At 35.0% G+C, this 10628-nt stretch overlaps 1 protein-coding gene across 2 annotated transcripts; it reads left to right on the top strand.

Moving 5' to 3' along the window:
• The first annotated feature begins 493 nt into the window (after positions 1 to 493).
• On the top strand, positions 494 to 3827 carry LOC141398521 (uncharacterized). 2 transcript variants are annotated; one of them, XM_073975847.1, is made up of 3 exons: positions 521 to 714; positions 1631 to 3591; positions 3669 to 3827. In XM_073975847.1, exons 2-3 carry the CDS (start codon positions 1935 to 1937, stop codon positions 3722 to 3724), a joined length of 1713 nt encoding a protein of 570 aa, XP_073831948.1. In that variant the 5' UTR covers positions 521 to 714; positions 1631 to 1934; the 3' UTR covers positions 3725 to 3827. The 2 variants fall into 2 exon arrangements, with proteins under 2 accessions (XP_073831947.1, XP_073831948.1); XM_073975846.1 differs by having other exon boundaries at positions 494 to 3591.
• The last annotated feature ends 6801 nt before the right edge of the window (positions 3828 to 10628 follow it).

Here is a 10628-nt window from a genome sequence, read left to right as displayed (position 1 = left end):
AAGTTATACATTAGTGAGATGATCCTCATTTGAAATGTTTCTACTTCTACTTTGACAGGAAAATCGTGAGATGTGTAGTTATGTCATTTGAACATTACATCTATAATTTTCTTGTTAAAAATAAACCTATCTAATACTTTACAGTATTTCCCGATAAACTCTTTCCTGTTTTAAATATCATTTTTGAAATCGGCTACAATTTTATTTTCCCTCTGATTTACAAAAAAAAATTATGATTCTAACCCTGACCATTTTCCGCACATTAAAATACATATCTATCTAATCTATGCGAAAATGCTGTGGGAGAAACATATGGCAGATTTTTGTTATTGTTCTAAATACTATAGGAAAATATATAGAGTAGAGTATATGCGAAAAAGAAATATGCAAATGTGAAAAACAATTTACGAAAAATCAAAAGAAAATGGTCATATGGTAACGCCTCTCACCACAGCAAAGAGAGAATACGAATGAATGAGCGTGTGATCACGCCGAATATTGTGTGGACGTTTATGCTCAGTTTTTCAAAACAGTTGGGCAAAATGTTTAAAGGCGTTCGGACGGTACTTTGTTGCTTGTGAAAAGTGTCAGGGTGAAAAAAAAGAAAAATTATTATAAACAAAATTTGAAACACAAAAAACGGAAAATTGTCGAAAACGCAATTTGTTTTTTACTTTATAACCAAATGTCACATGCAAGCACAATAAATATAATGTAAATAACTGCAGTGAAAAAATTATGGATATATGTAGAAAGAAAGTCAATTAAAAGTGAAAATAAAACAAAATATTTTGCAAAAGAATTTCAATGAGCCTACCCCTGTTGTTGTTGTTGTTGTAAGAAAATAAAGTGTTTCCAAGACAAAAAAAAATCTTGAAAATAACAAAACAATTACATTTAAAGTGTTTCATTGAAAAACACCGAAAGAACAAAAGAAAAACCTGTCAACCACTTGAAATCAAGTGTTTGTTGTGCACAAGGAGTAGATCATCATCAATGGCTGAATGACTGACTGACTGATTGCATGCCTGCAGGTTGCCTATGATCGATAGAGCACATTTGTAATAAATTCACCACCACCCACCGATCAAGCAACCTCTCTTGTTGACTTACAACCCTGCTGCCAGTCATTGGCGTCACATATTCATAAAATTTTGATGGTGGCCCCTCAAAGAAAAATTGTAAAAAAAATAAATTCTAAAAATAATCATGTGCTGTAGTAAGAAAGGGGGGCGGTGAAGACAAAACTATAAAAATAAACTGCCAACGGCTCATTGAGATCTAAAATAAATAGAACAAATATTTTGTGTTATAAAGCAGCAAGAAAACGAAAAACCAAAAACAAAATTGAAATTTTGTTTATTTGTTGCTGTGGCAGGCTGTTGGCTTGGGGCCAGCGGCTAAATGTTGATCTTCAACATTTGGCCAAGCAACGTTGAAACGCGTCCGTTGTCCCATTTCCCATTATGATGATGATTATGGTGGCTAGATGGTGACATATCTATGTACACACTATATGTTTGTATGTATCCAACCTCATAGATGCACTAATATTTTCACTATCCACAAGTATCTGCAAAATGAGTTCACACTGATGACAGACTAGCTGAATAGTTTTGTTTGACAACAGGTGGATGGATGAATGGATTGCAAAAAAAAAAAAGCGTAAACAAAAAGATTTGCCCAAGAAAATTCATGTGAATGTCAAAAAATCTGTGAATAGTCAAAGACAAGAAGAAATAACTCAAAACAATAACAAAATATTTCACACTGAATCATTAATTATTCAAACCACTTTGTCGTACCGCGGGGGTTTGGATTTCGTTGCGAGTGAGGGACTCACGCGAATGGACACACGTTTGTGGTGGAGGCAAAGTGTTTAACTGTGGGTGTTAACGAAAATCTCACAAGTGTTTCCTGAATGCAATCTTACAATGTCAGATTTGTTTATGAACAAACTGCGAAGACGACATCAACGTTGGCACCAGCAACAACAACCAGCCACAACAGCTGATGCCACAGCATCAGCATCATCCTCCTTTACAGCGGCCAAGAAAACGTCAAGATCAACAAGAGCTGGTACACCTGGTGCAATAAAAGCCTCTTTAAATGCCAATTATTTTGGTTATGATTTCGACAATGATTCAGATGACATAGAATATGTTGAAAAACCGCAACATCAACAGGAAGAAGCTCCAAATAATGAAGACTATGATCCTCTATCAAATATCCTTAGCCTAAAGCTACGCAAACCCAATCATTGGAAATGGGAACTAACAACGTCCAAATCATGTTCCAATATTGCCTTACCGCGGATACTGCTCTACGATCATAAGGGTAATCTATTGGTTGATGCCCCACCAGGTGGTGGGGAAGCCAATTCGGAACAGATATATAAGCAAGAAGACCATGAGCAGCCCCGACCGCAAGATAAAGCTACAAAACGTCCCTACAATCATCACAGAGCCGCCACAACAAATTTAACGCATTCCGTACGCAAAGCTTTGGAGAAGGAATTTGATGGCCTCCAAATAGAAGAGGTGCCGCCAACACCTAGGAAAAACTCCACATTTACATATCTTTCCACAACGCCATCAAGCAATACTGCAACAACAACAATACGAAACCGTAGCCGCAGTCACAGTCGCAAACCTATCGATTTGAATATTGGCGATTTACCCGATTCATCACCACGTTCCTCTTCCCTTAAGGGTGTACGATTCAATGTTGATCATGATTCAAAAATACCCGACTTTTTACCCACTCCACCATCAACCACAACACCGACATCATCATCCTCCGGTCCACGAGAAAAACGGAAATATCGGCGTTCTCATAGTTCCGGCAGGCTGTCCAGTAGATCAAGTAACTCCATACTTGAACGTTTAAGTTATCAAAAGGGTCGTTTTTCCTCTCCCGAATCGGAAGATGAAGAAGCCAATGGGGAGGACAATAAGGGTCCTCGTTATTTCTTGCGCACTGATGAAGCTGGTACTTTAATAGTGCATCAAGATAGTTCCAGTAGTCAAAATTCCCGCCGTCCACGACGTAAACCCCAAAAATATCTATCCTCAGGCGATAGCATAAATAAACTGGAAACTCCGCCAAAATTGTCGCTGAGCCCAACCATATTTGATGCTGGCAGTCCATTGAGTGAGGCCTCGATCACAGCATCCACCAAGGAGCGTAGGAGAAAACTATTGCCCGTACGACGTCTTCTAAGCGATAATAACGTGTTATTACTTAGCAAAGATAAATTTTCCTCAGAGGAGGAAGAGGAGCAGGTGGAAAAGAAACAATCACCCAAGACAGTAATTACGAAACAAGAACCTAAAAAGGAAATAAAGAAGTTAGAAACTACAACGAAAACAGAGACAGACAAACCCACAGTAATAACCAATAAGGAAGAAACTAAAAAGGATGTAAAGCAGTTAGAAGAAACAAAAGAGACAAATCCCATAGCAGACGAAGCCACAAAGAAGGAACTTGAGAAGAAGCTTGTGAAACTTATTGAACCCGAACCAGCTGTGGCTCCAACAGGTGGCTGTAACTGTGTCCATCATCGCCGCTATAAACGTAATGAAACCAAAGGTAAGTTAGTTGTGTTTATGCCTCGCCCCTCTGCAATTCGCGATTCTAATATTTGTCCTTATTTTTTCCACATCTAGATCTTAATACGAGTATTTCCTCTGTAGGACATCAACGTAATGGTAAAATTAGATAAAACAAATACAATCTCTCTCACAACCTGTAAATTCTAGAAAACTTTGTAATATAAACAAAAACAAACGAGAAAATATAGTGTGTACGTTTACATAAATTTAAAAGGAACTTGTTTTTTATTTAATGATCTTAGCAGATTTAGGTTGTAGTTCTGAGGGCAAGTGATTATTTAAAAAATAGGACACCAATATCTTGAATTATATTGAAAAAAGTTGTGAGAGGACCCAATGAAGTCAACGAACGTGTATTTTTTATCATTTCTAGGAAGAACTATAACTGACAATTTAATTAATTCTCTTTTCGAGTTGAGCTGTTAGGCCTTTAGAGATACATTGAAAAATTAGGAGTCTACCGAAGTCCCACGTATCCAACCATTACACTACGTTTCACGGGTGGTAAAGCCGATCTTCAGGTGTATTAGGATGTTGTTGTTGTGGCAGACGAAGGCAAAGCTTGGAAACTAGTATATACACTCCGGTTCATATGAATAGAACCAGCCAATATTTGTCTACAAATACCGTTATATCTGACTAAAGGAGAGGAATTGTAAATTATAATTTTGTGGGCATGTAGAGTATATAGTAGCCGATATTTTCAATACCTAACATGTTTCACATATGCGTCTTAACAGTACTTTTTACTCGCTTTATTAAAAAATGTCAAAATATTAGCACGTTTTAATGGTTCACCAGGATAGAACCACCCATGGCAGAACTACCAGGTACCGCCAGCTGATCGAATATGAAAAGTCAAATCCCTTTATAAAAAAATAATTGTTGTTGTAATTTCCCCAACAACATAAAGAAAGTTTTGACATAACATATTCAAAATTTTACGATGCCACTACCTGGTTAATTGTGCCATGGAACCACCCTAAGAATTTACACAAATCCTTTGTTAGATGTGGTAAACTTTAACAAAAAACTGTTTATAATTATAAATAAATGCTGTTAGTGTTGATTGCCAACAAATATTGTGCAAAAATTTGTATTTTAGGGTCTTGAAATTTTATGAAAACCGAGGCTTAGAGCTCCAAAAAATATTTTTATGAAGAAATCGGTAGAAATAATTTATAAAGTCAAAATTTTATACTGAATTATGTTCAAAATTTTCTATACTACAATAAAATTACAAAAAAGTCACATTTGATAGGTTTATGATTCCGAAACAGAGGAAATATGGTAAAGATAATTCAAAATTCTTCTTTTCCAATCCAAAATTTGATATTTTATCTCAGGAAAGTAAATGCAAATCGATGGGTTCCACCCAGTTTCGTTGGCTGTGGTCATCTGCAGTTCCAAAAAATAAAGAAAATTCCACCGCCGAACGCTTCATGTCACCACCAAGTCTTTGGAATTTCAAAAGGTTCTAAGACATTTGATGTGAAGAAATAGCTTAGCGATAGGGGAAGGCAGACGTTAATTTTTTCGAAAGGAAAGGGATTAATTTTGATGGTTATGATGTTCACATATCTTTTACTCATAGTATAAGTACCGAAAGAATATTTCTGATCCGTTATTTCACAAAAAAGATCGCCTTTGTTTCTGTGCTTTCCATGTCATGCGATATCTTCTAAATCAAAGCCCTTGATGTTGATATGAAGCGTTCGGCGGTGGAATTTTCTTTATTTTTTGCACCTGTAGATGTCCACAGCCAACGAAACTGGATGGAACCCATCGATTTGCATTCACTTTCCTGAGATAAAATATCAAAATTTGGATTGGAAAGGTAGAATTTTGAATTATCTTTACCATATTTCCTCTGTTTCGGACTCATAAACATATCAAATGTGACTTTTTTGTAATTTTATTGTAGTATAGACAATTTTGAACATAATTCAGTATAAAATTTTGACTTTATAAATTATTTCTACCGATTTCTTCATAAAAATATTTTTCAAATTACAAGACCCTAATAAAATTTTTTCCACAATATTTGTTGGCAATCAACACTAACGGCATTTATTTATAATTATAAATAGTTTTTTGTTAAAGTTTACCACATCTAACAAAGGATTTGTGTTAATTCTTAGGGTGGTTCTATCCTGGTGAACCATTAAAACATGCTAATATTTTGACATTTTTAATAAAGCGAGTAAAAAGTACCGTTATGACGCATATGTGAAACATGTTAGGTATTGAAAATATCGGCTACTATATACTCTACATTTCCACAAAATTATAATTTACAATTCCTCTCCATTCGTCTGATATAACGGTATTTGTAGACAAATATTGGATGGTTCTATTCAGATGAACCGGAGTGTATATCGCACTTCATTAGATAAATGTATATGCGAAATTATGTCAGTTAATTGAAACTCCAAACTTTTCCTATAGTCCTGCTTGGTAATCTCAATAGAGGATTTTTCAATGAATTTTAGGAGGAGCTTTTACAGACAATAAACTTGTATTTAAGATTTTTTATGAATGTATCTATTAAGGACAATAAAGTGTATTTTTCGGAATACCCAACCAGAATAATAATGTTGGGGTTTTTCAGAATTTTTAGTAAGAACCATTGAAGCTTAAACCTTTGATGATGTGTTTTTGTTTTTTTTTTGTTTTTGGAAAATCGGAGGACCAAGAAGGGCTGTAAACACGGATTTTACTAAGTTTTAAGGGGACTCGAGGGCAGTAAGCTTGTATATAAAGAAACAAGTGAGCAAAGGCTATAGTCGGGACGAGGCCGACTATATGATACACTACCCCTGTGCATAAGCTTTTAAGTAGTTAACATATTTTAGCTAACTTGTTAGCTAACTGAACCAAAATAATAAATAATATATATTTGACTACTGTCGATAATTTACTTGGTACTATTTGATAGCTTTGCAGAAGAGAAAAAGAAGATAAGCAGAGGTACTTTAAACAAGTAAAAAAGCGGTAAATTCGGGCAGGCCGAACTTATTATACCCTCCACCATCAAATACTCTGATCGGTCGGTCGGTACCGTTATATGGGGGCTACAATAAAACGTGTCCTATGTCCATGAATTTTGTTGGAGAAGAGTCTTGATCACCGGGAACTTTAAATGACAAATTATAGCTACTTCGGTCTGCAAAAGTACCTAAAAACTCAAAATACTCAAAATCGGTAGGTACCGTTATATGGGGGCTATACCAAAACGTGACGATAGATTTGCAATTTTTAGTAGAGAAACTGTTTGGTCATTGGGATTCTCAAATGTCAAATTTCAGCTAATTCGTTCAAAAAATGGAGCTAAAAGCCTCAAAATACCTTAAATCGGGAGGTACCGTTATATGGAACCTATAACAAAACGTGGACCTATCTTCATCATTTTTAGTCCAGAAGTTTTTTGATCCAAGTGCCAAATCGGAGCCACGTTGGGAGAAAATTGCAGCTAAAACCCTCAATATATCTTAAATTGGGAGGTACCGTAATATGGGGGCTATACCAAAACGTGGACTTATCTTGACAATTTTTAGTGGAGTAGTTTCTAGTCCATTAAGAACCTCAAATGTCAAATTTCAGCTAGTTTGGTAAAAAAATGGTAAAAATCTGGGGGCTTTACCAAAACGTGGACTATATAGGTCCAACTTCGAACTTGACCTGCTTAAAAGGCACTCGGGTGCCAAATTTTAGCATTCTATCTCAATTATTGCGGACGCTAGAGTGATTACAACATACGGACATGGCTAGATCGTCTTAGATTTTTATCCTGATCAAGAATATATATATTTTAAAGGGTCGCAAATGATTAGTTACATGTGTTACAAACAGTAAAACAAACTTAATATACCCTCCATACTATGGTGGAGGGTATAAAAATGGTACGCAAAGTAACATCTTTGTAAAGGTGAACATTTCATCTTCCATTAACAGGCTTTGCTTTTGGAATACCCCTACTAGAAGAACGGAGATATTGTCAAATTTTCCCATTTCGACCCATGAATATTATCCGACCATCACCGAAAGCAAAAGGCTTCCTGCTCTGGGGCCCCATCAACCCTCAAAATTTCGTGACGATCCATTGAAAAAAATGGAAAATTGGATATATTACCGACTATTGCGATATCTCCGTCGCTTGACCACCAACGTCAACCTACTTTGCATCATTACACTATGGTCAGAAATCCCATTTTCCTGGCCAAAAATATTTCTATGTAATTTTTGTATTGACATTTATCATTTTTCATAATAATTGTCACAAAATATTGATTCAGAGTTATTTTCAACCAAAATTTCAAAAAAACCGAAAAAATACATTGAACAGGATGATCCCATTGTATGTGTCATAAACAAAAAATTTTAGCTATATTGATAATATTTGGTACGAAAGGTTTCAACCACATATGATGTCAAAATGTAAAATTTCAGCAGAATCGGCTTGAAAATGTGTCAAAAACCTTCAAAATACCTTTAGTATGGGGTACCCTTATATGGGGGCTATATCCAAACGTGGACCTATGTCGACTGTGTTTGGTAGCGAAGTTCCCTGGTCACTCAAAGTAGAAAATGAAAATATTCGGGTACCTCCCCCACAAAGTGGTCCAAACTTTGCACATCAGATTTTTCCTTCCAGATATAGATCGGATTCGAATATGGACTATAACGGTCCTCTCCTTCGGGTACCTCCAACACAAAATTCGGATAAACTGAAGTCTAAGAGCTCTTCTCGGATCGTTTTGAAATTTTTTCAGTACGTTGTCCTTGCGACTCCTTTTACGACGTTACAATTTCTTTTTTGCGCAAGTCCGTACTTCCTGAGATGTTGGCCTAAAAGCTCCAAGAAACCTTGACGACACCAACCAATATGTCCAAATGGATTCGCGAAAAATTAAATTTGTGACAAATTTTACGTATTTGCAAAAATATTTTTAAAAAAAATTGTAGTGCATTTGCTTACAAAATATATATATGAGGAAAAGTCAAAATTTTTTAGTTTCCATGAAGCCAAGGTTTGCACTATTATAATACGCGAACTATTGTAGTTTACCAGTAACTATGACTATTGCTGGATTATTTTAGATGTTTTTGTACAAAGCTCAAAAATTTAGCAAAAAAAATTAATTTACGCGGTAGTTACGACCGCGTAAAGGAAAAAACATAGGTAAAAACACGTTGAAGCTAAACAGGTTTTTTACATTGCTATTCGATTTCTGATTAAACCATTCAAATAACGGACATTTGTCCAAAGTAAAAGTAGGAGAATACAAAATGAAGATTACACTTCTAATGTATCACTTTCCAAAATTTCGACTGCATCCCCCTTTTATGGATGCTGACATTTTGAAGCCGGATTTCAGGTGTTTTTTGTATTTTTTATGTAACTGGGACGCGCATTCGGATATTTCGAAAAACCAATTATAGGGTTGAAGAACTCGCGATTTCGCATAATCTGATATGTATATTGAGTATGTAGCCCACACAGCAGCAGAGTAATCCACTGCCAAAGGCCAAAATTTAGTGCGATATTTTTTCTAAAAAACCTATTTTTTGGGTACAGTATTTACAATATAGTTTTGAGTGTGCTGGTACCCCGCGATATTTTAGTTTTTCGACGATCCGGATCATATGAATCACAGATGATAAAAATCCATCTATTAGAACGGCGGAAATGGCTACTGCAAAAATTGAAAAATTTGCGAAAAGTGTTTTTCAAAATATCGCTGACTAATTCGCGTTTTATGTGGATCGTTTCCATTTCAATGAAGAAAGTGAATCATCACTCGCGTTTGTGCGAAAACAGCGGTTTGAAAAAATTAGTGGCGTGGGAGCTGTATCCGATTTATCCAAAAAATACTGTGTGATGCTACATCCACGGTTCTTGATGGATTTTATTGAAATATGTTTAGATCGATGTATTTTTTCACGGTTGATAGTGAAATCGGATGCGCATAAAAAGTGTATGCACTTTGTGCAAAATATTAGCGTTATACAGTTTGTTGCACACTAAACTGCAGACGATGCTACATCTTAGCGGCCAAAGTAAATCCTGGCAAATGTGTACAAATTAAAAGAGAAGAATTCGCTGTATTGGTAAACCGCATGCGCATCAAGTGATTTTGAGGATTTCGCGATTTACACGCATTTCAAAATGAGCATTACCCGATACAATTTTATTTCAAGATTATACCCCATTTAAAGGAACCAAACATTTATTTGAAAGATATCCATATCTTCTGCTAGATGTTAGCGTGTTTTCGAAAAGTGATTAGAATAAAAAATGTGATCTATTGCGTGAAATTTAACTAAAATAGAAGAAAAACTCCGACCTATTTTTCTTACATTTTGTTCAACTAACTCACAAAATAAATTTTAATAAATATTTTCTCTTACAAAAATTTTATAAATTTCCTCAATATATTTTTTTGTTTTCGCTATAATATGAAAACCACTAAACGGATTTACATAGTTTTGGTTTCATTTGAATCTTCGCGATGTATAGATTACGTACATATTTTTTATATATTTTTCAGAGGCATAAGCAGGTTGAATTTTATTAAAACAAGTTGCAAACTACCAATTGTTTGGAATTCTTTCCTAATTTCCGCGAAAATGCACAACTTTTTCACTAAAGTTATGGGACCTCAGTAAACGTATAGTATGTAGGGAGCCCCTAATTAAGAGAGTTTCTCAATATAATGATTAGAGTCTTTTAAAGATTTTTTTCTTTTTATCAGAATTGAAACCGCCATAACTTTTGCGCGCAACAACCAAAATTAGTATCACGAACAGATTTAAGAATGGCATTTTTTTCCCAATCTATGCACCAAAAATCTTTCATGTAGCTTAAAAAAAAATTTTTAATTTTTTTTTTATGGAAAACTAAAAAATTTTGTCCTTTCTTCATATATATCAGCAAAAATGTCTAAAATCGTCTTTTCCATTTCAAAAAAATCAAAAAAAAAAATTTGATACTATATCTATGATTTTTGGTAC

The sequence above is a fragment of the Musca autumnalis genome, unplaced genomic scaffold, assembly GCF_047663935.1.
Source record: "Musca autumnalis isolate F117 unplaced genomic scaffold, ASM4766393v1 scaffold_3, whole genome shotgun sequence".
Taxonomy (NCBI): Eukaryota; Metazoa; Arthropoda; class Insecta; order Diptera; family Muscidae; genus Musca; species Musca autumnalis.
This window is presented reverse-complemented; position numbering and strand designations above follow the sequence as displayed.

What these genes read in the sequence shown, in the direction of transcription:
- LOC141398521 (XM_073975846.1), top strand. Translation starts at nt 1,935, where the DNA reads ATGTCAGATTTGTTTATGAACAAACTGCGAAGACGACATCAACGTTGG. An exon ending in TAAACGTAATGAAACCAAAG is followed by an intron (nt 3,592 to 3,668) that starts GTAAGTTAGTTG and finishes TTCCACATCTAG; the next exon opens with ATCTTAATACGAGTATTTCC.